Source organism: Phocoena phocoena, chromosome 16 (genome assembly GCF_963924675.1).
Source record: "Phocoena phocoena chromosome 16, mPhoPho1.1, whole genome shotgun sequence".
In the NCBI taxonomy this organism is placed as follows: Eukaryota; Metazoa; Chordata; class Mammalia; order Artiodactyla; family Phocoenidae; genus Phocoena; species Phocoena phocoena.
The window spans coordinates 16487021-16499143 of record NC_089234.1 but is presented as its reverse complement, the minus strand read 5'-3'; the positions used below and the strand labels follow the sequence as shown (position 1 = coordinate 16499143).

Here is a 12123-nt window from a genome sequence, read left to right as displayed (position 1 = left end):
GGGATTTAGGAGAAAAGAGATCATCCTCATGTGAGAGGGCTTCGCTTAGACTCTTCAATGACCTCTCCAAGAGGCAAACACCTATTACATCCTTCTGTAGAAACCCTGAGAGCCAGAGAAACCTGTAACTGGCATACAACCAGGCCTTCTTGTTCCTGCCTTAAGGCCTCTTGCCACACAGGGCTTTGGCCAAAAGAGGCAGAAATTGAACTCCAGAAGACTTGGAAAATACTAGGCGTCTTCATGGAAGTCTTAATGACTTGTCACGGGTGGAATAACATTGCACAACACACAGCAGCATGTCTGAAAATTCTCTTCTCCGTCTCTGTCCACACACCCCACCGGCCCAGCAGCTGCTCCAGCTGCACCCCTTTTCCTTTCCGAGCCCAGCCTCTAGTCCATGTGGGTCTTTTCTTTGTTCCTCCCATTTTTTGTCCTGCCCCCCACCTCCAGATTTCAAGTTCTTTCTTCTGTTGCTCCTTCTAATTCTCCCCTCTACCCATTCCTCGGATCAGGACCCTAAAGACCTGGGAGCCAAGCAGAAGAGCCAAGAAAGGCCCCTCCTTAGAAGACAGAGAAGGAAAGCTGGAACTGTGCAAGCTTTCGTATCTAAGGAACAACTGCCCTGTGAACGCTCCTCTGAGTGTTTTGCATACATCAGCTCGCTGAAGCCTCAAGGCGACCTAATGTCGAGGAGACTAGGAGTGCCCTCATGTCCCGTTTTGGGACAACCAAGAGCGAAGAAACTGGTTAAGCTTGCACACCTAGTAAGTGTTAGAAACAAGGATCAAACCCAGGCAGTTTGAAGCTAATGTCTGAGCTCTTATTTACTCCCCTCTTAACGCTGTTTTAACTCCAGTCCCGGAATAACCACTTCCTCCTACCCCATCCTAGAGTCAGGGGTTCAAATCTCCCACCAGCTCATTCCTACCAAAGGCTGGTCTTCCCTCCCCCTAAGATACTGGTCACGAGCTGTTTACAATGACCAGACGTACGCAGCCTCAGCTGACACAGACACACCGACATGGCCAGTGGGTTCTGTGGACCAGGCGCCTACACGCAGGGAAGCAGAGCCCTGGGCTGCTCACTCCCTCTGGCTGTACCTCACTGAGATTGGCAGCGTTGGCTTGGGCCTGTAGGAAGAGAGGCTCGTCTTTGCTGATGCTGTACTGATGGACAGACTGCTCGTGCCCTGCTTTGTAGACCACCTGTAGGGAGAGAGCACCGGGTCAGAAGCAGGAGGCAAGGGAGGAGGTGGCTGGCCGCTCAGCTCCCTGTGTCTTACGTGGAAAGTCCACTACCAGACCAACCAGACCTGGTGCTGCTGGCAGCGTGCAGGAAGCGAGGATTAACGCAGAAGAGGTGATGCAGGAAGGAGCAGCAGCGGTGAGGGGCTGGGAGGAGAATGTAGCCGGGGCGTCAACCTGAGACCCCTCTAAGGTTTTCATTTTCACACCTTTCCCTTGAGGAGGCGTCGACTTCCCCAAGCTGTTCCCATCCACAGTGTCCATGGCCACAAAAAGTAACCCACCTGAGAGCTCAGATGAGCACAGACTCCCCAGGTGGGAAAAATAAGAAGCATCCCCTGTCACCTGCACCCCATAATCAAACCTAATGTTTCCACAGGTACTGACACCTGGAAAGTGAACAGTAACCAAAAAGGCAACATGAGTGAACATCTCCTCTGTGGAAACCATATCACTCCTGCTCTTTCTCTCTTCCACCCGCTCCCACTCCCCAGCTTGAGTTTCCATGCAGTGGCTTCCTGCTGACTCTGAATTATGCTGATTGCATGCTTTCTGGCAGGTGTACCTGGACCTCTAGGAAGGAAAGGTAGGAACGTCCTGGCCAGATGGTAGCAGCTACACCTGTTCGGCTGTTGACCACTAACATGTAAATAACATGTGGTGTTTCGTTGTCCCACCTTCCACATTTGAGCTCAAGTGGGCATGAAATGCACACATCCCACAAGCAAATTTTATCCTCCTCTCTCCTGGCTCCAGAATTATGGAGTCTTTGATAAGACAGAAAAGAAGGAGAAAGAAAGAAGGAACTAGGAAAGACTGAAAGCTGAAAAGGAATAATGTCAGTTGACATCTGCCCTTAACAACCAGAGGAGAAGTGTAGTGGGGTGGGGCAGGGAGGCCTGGAAGCCCATAGAGAGCTGGGTCCAGCCTATTTAAAGGAAAGGCTCTTCGGTCCCTGGATCGTGCATGGGCAGCACCCGCTGTTGTCCCTAGAGGTTCCCAGGCCCATGACACAGCAGCCCGGTGGAGAAAGGGCAGCCTGGGACTCACCCCGCTCTGCAGCTCTTGGCTCCTCTTGGCGTGCTCCATCTGGGAACTGTCGGCCACACTGGTAAACTTCAGCTCGTCCACCCTCTGCCTGTAGTTTTTCTGTTTCCAAAGAAAAGGAACCCCATGGCATTAGGATCGGGCTGTCCCCACCATCACACACATGCATACACACGCATACCTTCTGTGACCCAAGCATTTCCCCAGGGGGGATGCTCCAGCTGGTCCTATAGCTTAAAGAGGACCATGCAGACCTGAGACTTCCAGCCCTGGTGAGCTGGTTTTAGTTGCTACTACTGAAAGGGGACTCGAATTTTCCCTTCTGTGAACCCTGTATGTTACCATGAGCCCTGGGATGGATCCGTTTTATAAACCTAGATCTGACATAGGACAGCGAGGTGGAGGGAACTTGGACTTTGCAACCATGAATCCCAAGGTCCAAATCTCCCGTCTACCTATTCGGCTTCACGGCCTTGGGCACATCACTGGATCACCTGAGCCACTCGGGCTTGGACTGTACAGTGTGGAAAACACTAGAAGCTGCTTCACTGAGGGTGGTGCAGAGGCTTCAATGCCACACTTCCCACGAGTCGAGTCCCTGGGCAGAGTAAGTGTTCACTACGCTCGCCATCGCTGTTATTCACGGTGCCATCAGGATGACCCAGGAAGTATCAGCTCTAACGAAGGGCAACACCAAGAGTCACATTCAACAGGTGGGTGGCAAGGTGGGATTTGCCCTCCCAGCTCTCCGTGTGCCAGATCACTGGGCTTGTCTTCATCATGTTGCCATCTCACAGCCACAGTGCAACTGGCAAAATTTGAATGTGCTAATTCTGTCCCCCCACGGGGACTTCTTGTCCCTCCCGGAGGCTGGTTCCTCTGGCTTTTCTGTTGGAGTTGCCAGAGTTGATGGGAAAGGAAGCTGCTGAGAATGGCTTATGGAAGCAAAAGCTTCACGTGGTGGGGAGATCAGAGACGAGCAGAGCCCCCAGTGCTGTCAGCAAGAGGGTTGTCAATACTAGTCGAACCCAAAATAGGGACTGGAATATGGAAAACTCCAAAATTTCTTCCCTTCGGGAAAAAAATGAATCTGCAAAAAATATTCCAAAGAGACTTGTACTTTTTCTTTCTCATTCCAGTGTGTTGAATGGGAAAACTCCTTCCCTATGTAATTGAAGGAAGTCACAGTGCCCCTCCCATGGATGGAAATTCCCGGGCATCCCAGCCTCTGCATTGGTCAAATCATAAGTGTGTAGGGAGGAACCAAGAACCCACCCTGCCCAGGGCAGAGCAGGGACATGAAAAAGGCAAAGGAGCTTGAGGAGCTTGAAAATTAGTCAGTATAGGAAGTGAGACAGGAACGGGCATTCCTAAGGCAGAAGGTCCCCTTACTGCACCCCATCCAAGTCAAATGGGGTTCGGCTTGCTCCACCTGGATTTCAGTTGGTCTCAGAGAAGTTAAGTAATGAGAACCCTCCTTATTTATGCACTCTAACTTGCAAATGTAAAATGGAGATATTAATAGAAACTAGTGTCTACTCACATAGCAATAGTAAATGTGAGCAACGAATGAACAACAGGTATGTAATACACTCAAAGTCATCAATAAATGATAGCAGTGGTTACATAATTATTACCAGTCCATAAATGGCAGCTGTTATCGTCACTATTATTACCATACGCGAGAGAAATGTCAACTCAGCCTTCCTGGCACCGAAATAAGAAACCCCTTTGAAGATCCCAAACAGAGCTCCCGCAATAGTCCCATTTCCAAAAGAAATGTCCTTCAAAAGTCCTCCTCTGCCTGCTGCCAACGCCAGCTCTACACGGTATAAAGAGAAGCACAGGCTTGGAGCCGCAGGGACTTTGTAGAGCATCCTTTCCAACGTTCTCATTTTTATAAGAGAGAAAGAGGATTGGCAGTGTTGAGTGACTTGCCCGAAGTCTGCAGTGAGTTTAAGGCACACGCACCATGAGAATGCCGACCTCCAAACACCAGATTCTCTGATTCAGAAGGAATCACACACTTCTTACACAACAAACATGTTTCCTACGTGACTAACTGTATATCACAACCGTTCCGAACGAGGCTTTGGATCCAACTCCTACTTTTAGTTGGCTTCTTACAAAATGCCTCCCCGGGAAGCTTAAGGGTATGAAAGTTAGTTCAGGGTGTGCTATGCGTGCAAAATGAAGAAGTGCTCTTCTGAGTCTCACTCAAAATAAGCGTGGGGCTGGGGGAGGAATCAGAGGGAAAGGTGGCTCTCTCGGTGGTGACTTGGGCTGAGAGAGACTAGAAGCTGGGGGTCTGGGCTCAGGTTACCTCGCTGACCAGCTGCCCAGCCTTCTTGGCCTGCTCCAAAGTGAGGCTGCCTTCCGTCAGCCACCCAACGCCTTTCATCCACGAGAGGTCGGCCTTGTACTGCAGCTGTAAGAGAAAAACCAAGCTCTAATCAGACACGTGGATGCAGATGGGGCGAAATTAATGGGCGAGTTAGGAAAGCCCTCGATCCTGTATCTGTCTCTGTGGAAGAGCTGCTCTCCGCTCTGTTATAGTCGAGCAGAGCTCTGCTTGGGGGTGAAGCCACTGGCTCACCTTGTAATCAGAAGAGGCTGTTCTACCTTAACTCTGAAACACCTCACTGCCTTACCGAAGAGAGGGCTTTGCAGACTTTTCGCCTAAGGATCTTATCTGCCAACCTGCTACACTTCCCAGATGTACTTTTTAACATTTACCAGATTTACCATTTTCAACACTTGCTTCCTCTTTGCTCATCCCGTTACCGACACATCTTGACTTTCGCAATAGCTCTGAGCCCCAATCCTCCACCCTTTAGTCTCCACCGTCCTGACTCATTCTCCATCTCTACCTCCCCATCCATCCTCCCTGGGCCTGGCACATCTCCAGAAATTCTTCTTAGTCCTCTGAGTCACCTAATAGACTCATGCACACGTTCTAAATCACTCTGAAATTGTCACTGTATCCAGTTGCAAGAGATGCGTGGGGAGAGCTGGCAAAGGGCCAGGGCTCACCTCACTCTGCAGCCCATAGGCTTTCTTGGCCCAGCAAGTCTTCATATCTTCAGGCAGTGTGGTGTATCCATGCAGCTTCTTCCTGTAGCCCCGGTCACTGGCCAGCGCTTGGGCCTTCTTAGCGTGCCTCAGGTTGACCATGTCCATGGGGAGGTGAAAGTGGGTCTTACTCTTTTCGAAGCCTTTCTTGTATTCAACCTTGAACGCACCAAAACACGCTATATTACGTGAAGCCTGCCTTGGCAGGAGTGATGTGAAAACACCGGAAAGTAGGCCAGGTTTCCATGAGGAACTGGCACTCTGGATGATGGCACCTGTCTGTCCAAAGGATGTGATGCAAGTCTTGGCTCTGTAAGGTGGTGGCACCTGGAAACTGAGGTCTCACACTACTTTGTCTCTGGGAGGAATGCCTCCTAACTCTTTTTCCCCAGTTGCTCCAGGAAGAGAACGCTCTACCCGTGGTTTCTGTAGAAACTTTAAGAGGCAAAATAACAAAGCTTGGGCTCCAGGGCCAGCCAAGCTTGAGTTCAAATCTGATCAGCCCTTTGTCAGCTAGATGACCTCTAGAAAGTCACATTACCTCTCTAATGGCTCAATTTCCTTGGAGGGCTATTGTGATAAGTAAACAAAAGAGTAGCTCAAACCCACTTAGCGCAGGGATGGCATAGAGCAAACACTTGATAAATGTTAGCAATGAGGATGGATGGTGTGATGATGGTGGTGATGGTGTTTCTGGTGATAATGATGGTGGTGTGGTGATGGTGTGATGGTGAGGAAAGGTAGTACAGTAGAAGCAGCACGGTGCCAGTAAGTAAGAGTTCTAGGGTCTAATTCTCCACTCCTCCACCACTACCACTGACTACTATATGACTTTGGGCAAGTCCATCTTTTTTTGGCCCCATTTGCTCCAACTGCAAATGGGAAACACCAATTTGTTCTCTGTCTAAACTGAAGCCTAATGCTTCATGACTGTGTACATCATAGGGCTTGTTCTGTAGGCACAACCACAATGGTGACCCAGATGCCAACACTCTTATTCTATTTCAAGCCCTGGGTCCTTCATGACTCATTAGGTAATTATATCTGACTGCATCATCAGAGCGGCATAAGCTGACCTCACAGCTTAGAGCAGGCCATCGTAAAGCAGAAAACCAATGCCCGTGCTTCCTTTCTGCCTGTTCGGCATTGACAACGAAGTCTTAATTAGAAACCAAGTCTGACCTTCTGGCAGAACTTTCCTTCCCCAAAGGCTTCTGGTAAGTGACATTTACCAAAGTTAACCTCCAGCCATTACAGTTGTTTACAAGCAGTGTCATTCTGAGTGGTTGGAGCCTGGATGCCCCAGTTGGTGGCTAAACATTTTGAATATCGTGTGTGTTCGGACGAGAGGATTCATCCAGGACGTCACCTCCATAAACAGGATGCCTCCTGTCTAACTCTCCCAGTAGAATTAAGCTCCATTAGGGAGGAACCAGTTATGTGCTGTTTGTTCTTACGGCCCCAGTGTCTCACACCGTATCTCACGCACAGTAGTCGTTTAGTAAACACCCGCAGAGTGAATAGATGTGGCCGATCACCTTGTGCCGTGGACAGTAGATGCCGGTCACCCTTAGGGATCACATGCTTCTCATCTACTTTAAAAGAACAGTATCCTTTGCCAAAATAAAGAAAGAGAAAACGCTTCTCATGCAAGCCAGGAAAGAAACTATAAGCGGAAGTGGAAAAAATAACAGTCTCCGGTGAAGCAGGCCGGGGGAAGACTTTCAGAGCAGCACAACACTCAGTGAAGCTTCGGGGGGGTAGAAAAGCGTTTACCTCACTGCTCATCTTGGCAACCTGCAGGGAGTGCAGAAGCCTCGTGTCTGCAGTTCCCAGGACTTTGCCTTTTGCTTTTTCATAATCTTCTTTGTATTTAATCTTGAGAGAAAGAGGAAAGTCGACTGTGAGAGAGAAACTTTGCCATCTAAGGGGCTATGGTTTAACAAGTGCGAGGGGAACAAATCTAAAAAAACACCTCCCAGTCTTTCTCAAACCCAGTGGAAGATTAAAGTATAGCGATGTTTACAATGTTAACAGTCATTATTTTTTTCTGCGGGACCACTGACGTTTCACCGGAACAATTTCTCATGCATTTCTGAGTTAATGAGAGAAAACCTACATTGCTAGCAAGCTCTCCGGAGGCTTTGGCGGCCAGCAGAGACATGGCATCCAGCTTCATCTCAAATCCCTTCCCCTTTGTCTTCTCCCAGCCTTCTTTGTACTTAACCTGACAAACAAGAACGCAGGTGAATGGGAGTCGCTATCCAGAGTCCTGCCAAAAGTTGAACAGAATTTTGTTTTTTCAATAACAAAGTCTTCTTCTGTTTACAGACCAGAATTTTGGCTGTTATCAAAGTGATATCATCAATTATTAACACAGTTGATCCCCTCACTGTAGGGTCATGCGGGGCAGTGCTAATGGGAGGGGGCAAAGAGAAGACCCATGGGTTCATCCTAGCGCTGTTGTTTCCTGATCATGTGACCTTGGACAAATCACTTTACCTCTTTGGGCCTCAGTTTACCATTTGAAAAAACAATATTATATTATCTGTCTCAGGGTGGCTGTGAGAATAAATTGTATACACGAAAACAGATAACCTAAGCACGTAAGGTGCAACACAGATGTAAGTTATTATTATTGCCATGGTAGTAACACCTGACTCTCTCTATCTGATACCAAAGCCCAGGCCACCAACTGTGTCTCTGTAGTAAATGCCTCCAAGGGGTTATAACAACTGAATAATTCCATATGTAAAGTGCCTATCCCAATGCCCAGCACAGAATAAGCATATGGAAAAGGTTATTCCTTCTTATTTATTTTTTTCTATTGAAGTATAGTTAATTTACGATGTTGTGCCAGTTTCAAGTGTACAGAAAAGTGATTTAGATGTATATGTGTGTGTGTGTGTGTATATATTCTTTTCCATTATGGGTTATTACAAGATATTGAGTATAGTTCCCTGTGCTATACAGTAGGTCCCTACTGTTTACCTATCCTATATATAGTCGTGTGTATATATGTTAATCCCAAACTCCTAATTGATCTCTCCCCATCCAAGGTTAGTTCCTTTCTACGTTCTCCTGCCCTACAAATCCCATCTAGAATGAGAAGCCTAATCATAGCCTAGTTGTGACTCCCGGAAGAAGCTGGTGATTAAGACTGCTCTTCTTAAAACTTAAATTTTACCCACACAGCAAAGCACCAGCTAGAAGTCATCAGGGTGATAATGATACTGATGATGAGGGGTGTGTGTGTGTGTGTGTGTGTGTGTGTGTCCCAGCACACATCATACATGTGCGTATACAGTGAGAATTCAATTGCTAGGATCCATGGAGCCCCGTGAACTACCACATGCCATGAGACAGCAAAATTCAAAATTATAACCTGATGGGCGCCTCTGATGAACCTCTCCACGGACAGAATAGGCCCTGGTCCCTGTTTTGCTGGACCATCCTTGCATCTTCATTTTCACGTCTGTGAGTAACCCTCACCACGATCTCACCGATGCTGCTCGCTTACCTCACTAAACAATTCGGCATTGGTTCTGGCCTTCACCAGCTGAGGTACATCCTGTGGCAATGTGTAATTCAACTTATTTTTCTCATAGTCAGCACGGTAATTCACCTGTTGGATTTAAAATAAACCTGCAGGGTAAGTGCATGGTTTTTACATGGGCAGAAGGAGAACTTTGGAGAGAACACTCTCTTCTTCACTTTCTTTTTGTAGGCCTGTAGCCGAGAAGGAGTTTCCGGAAAAGGCCTTTTACAAGGAAGCCTGTAATTTTAGGAGTGTTTTAAATTAACAGATTGAAGACCAAATGAAAAGTCAGACAACTCAAAGGCATGCTCAAAGTTATGAGTTTGCAAAAAATTTCCCTGTGGCTACCTCACCCACTGTTCTCTGAAGCACTTGAGGGTATGAAACTTATTTTTTTAACTTGCGGCAGTTCTGAACCTCTTGCTATGTGCAGGGTAGGTACTCAAAGAGTAATTATCTAATGCCTGCCCCCATTGGATAAAAGCCATCTTAAATCACACACAAAAACAGCCAACCAGACATTATATGATTCTCAGTGGAAGAACACAGCATCATCTGAGAAGCAGTCTTGCCCCCAAATTAAACCTGAACCTGATCAAACCTATAGATCCAACTACTATGTTACAGGCATTTGGAGGCCAGAGGAATACATGAAGTCCACAATGGGATGCAGTCAGCAAAGCTCAGATGTGGGAAATGTTATAGGACAAACAGTTCAAGTTCTTCAACAAACAACTTGCAAGAAAAGAAAAGTGATAAAGAGGAAAACTTCAAGATGAAAAGAGTCTTGAAGACATATCAACCAATCACAAAGTGTGGACCTTATTTGGAGCTTGATATCTTTTAGAGATTCGTACTAAAATATTTATAGATTAAATTATACAATACTTAAGATTTTCTTCAAAATAATATGGAGGGGGGAAGTGGATGGGCATATAGAAGCAAGACTGGCCATGAGTTAATAGTAGTTGAGCTGAGTGATGGGTACCTGGTGATTCATTATGATATTCTTTCTACTTTTGAATGTATTTGAAATTTTGTATAATAAAACATTTAAATCAAAGAGAGTCGTCTCATGGTTGTAATAGGACACATGTCACCATCAATGAAAGTCAAATCTTTGGGGAACCAGATATCCAGACCCTGTAAAGCAATTACAAGTCCCCCATATCCAGCTGGGCAGGGGCAGGTCACTTACATGACTCAGTTGCTGGGCGTTGATTTTGGCTTGAACAATCTGAGGGGTGTTGGTCACAGAGCTGTACTTCAGCTTGTCAATGCTTTGCCTGTAGTTGACCTGGGTGAAAAGAGGCAAAGAGACACAAGAAGTCATTTGTACTTTACTCTAAGATTTACTTAGCTCCCTCCCGCTCAGCCCTACAGAGCCATGATTCTCAAATCAGCAGAGAAAGAATCAGATTCCATTTGGAGACCAAAAGACACTCCAAGCCAACAGATGGAAAAACAGTCCACTGAAGACTGAGTGACTTGAACAGGCAGCTCATAAAAGAGGTCAACTAAATGGCTGGTGAACGGAGGAAAATGTGTTCATCCACATCGTTAAATCAGAGAAAGGTGTTTTAAAACCTATAGGCTCCCGTCTAGGCCCTTTAGTCAATTAGGCTTTCTCTCTGTTTGCAGCAGTCAGATCACCGTCAAACACCCCATGCACGGTCTTCATGGCTCTGTTTAATTGTCCAAAGCCCAGGGCCTCTCCCAGTATCCCACACAGTGTGGCAGCTTCTTTAGGCCTAGCTTCTGCCTAAGACCTCCATACCCCTTCCCTGCATCCCTACTAGCTATTGCCAACTCTGTCCACACCTCCACCTACTGCCTCTGGCCATACTCCTCTGGCAGCTGGCTCTGCCCTCACAGGGGTAGCACTGCAGCCAGCACTGTATTTCCCTACTGTTTTCTGTCTGTCTAAACTAGACTCTGATGTCTTTGCCATTCTATCTGACTGCTGTCACCTCCCTGGGTGACAGCCCACCTCAGTGAGTCACAGACCACTAGCTGGATGGCACTAGGTTGGCACTAGTCAGTGTTTGGCCTCATTGTTGGGGAAGTAGTAAGGAGTGGTGGGGACTGGGGCGAAGGGCAGCAGCTACCACTCAGCTCTAGGAGATGGTAATCCTGCATCAAAGTGGGGTTCAGAGTAGACAGTCCAATTACTCCAAAGAAACCAGAAATCTATATTATTATGTAAATTCTTACACTTTTTAAATGCTGGAAAATGGGTTCAATATTATAGTAATGGGTTCAAAAATAGTTCAATATTTTAAAACCCAGTGACCCAAGTGAAACAGACCCAAGGACCAGTTGATACTGCATCTCTTCCTTGTATTCACTCCATTCTTGCCTGTCCCAACATCAGCTAATAATAATTATGGCTAAAAAATAGCACTTACTATGTGCGTGGCACTATTTCAAGCGCTTTACACATACTGATGCATCTAATCTTCCCAACCACTCTGTGGGGTGGGCACTGTTATTATCCCTACCTCACAACATGAAAACTGAGGCACAGAGACCTGAAGTGACTTGCTCAAGGTCACCCAGCTAGTGTCAGAGTTAGGTTTTAAATCCCAGCAGTTGGCCTCCCAAAGTGGCTCCCAGTCTACCCACTATAAATGTGGTTTGCCAAAGCTGGTGTGCTTGGAACTGTTACTTGTTATCTTACAGATGGGCCAGGTGTTCCCTATAGCCAGAGCTAACTTTGTTTAGAGAGGGAAATGGATTCTGACTGACAAATTAGAAAAAAAAAAAAAAAAAAAAAAAAGACTTACAAATTAGCTTCTAGAACAAGATCTAGGAAAAGCAGAGTGTTCCAGATACTGGGCCACAGACTCTTTTGTTGGATTTGGAGAAAAAGGACAGCATTGCTTCAAGCTTTTTAGTTAATGATTCAAGGAGAAAAGGTTTGGCACATTCTGAGCTTTGGACACGGGGTATTTAAGAAAACTAGGAAATATGAAGTCATTTCAATGTTAATCATTAACGAGATTATACTACAGTAGCTTCCTAATGCATTAAGTTAGAGGGAAAATTATCATCTCATAATAGAGTCTATTAGAATTCAGAATTATGCACGATAAAATGTCACAAAACTGTATTTTTTAAATGGCACGTTCCTTCCTGATAATGTTACATTAAGTATGTTGCAGAGTACAATTACTTTCCTCTGCAGGACATAATTAACACTCTGCATGGTTAATTATA

At 46.3% G+C, this 12123-nt stretch overlaps 1 protein-coding gene across 1 annotated transcript in view; it reads right to left on the bottom strand.

The window, feature by feature from the left end:
* Positions 1 to 12123, bottom strand: part of NRAP (nebulin related anchoring protein) — a 69616-nt gene that overhangs the window by 32438 nt on the left and 25055 nt on the right. Inside the window, 8 exon segments of the mRNA XM_065894071.1 lie at positions 1104 to 1208; positions 2298 to 2396; positions 4618 to 4722; positions 5328 to 5525; positions 7143 to 7244; positions 7486 to 7593; positions 8887 to 8991; positions 10103 to 10201. Coding sequence (XP_065750143.1) covers positions 1104 to 1208; positions 2298 to 2396; positions 4618 to 4722; positions 5328 to 5525; positions 7143 to 7244; positions 7486 to 7593; positions 8887 to 8991; positions 10103 to 10201 — 921 coding nt within the window.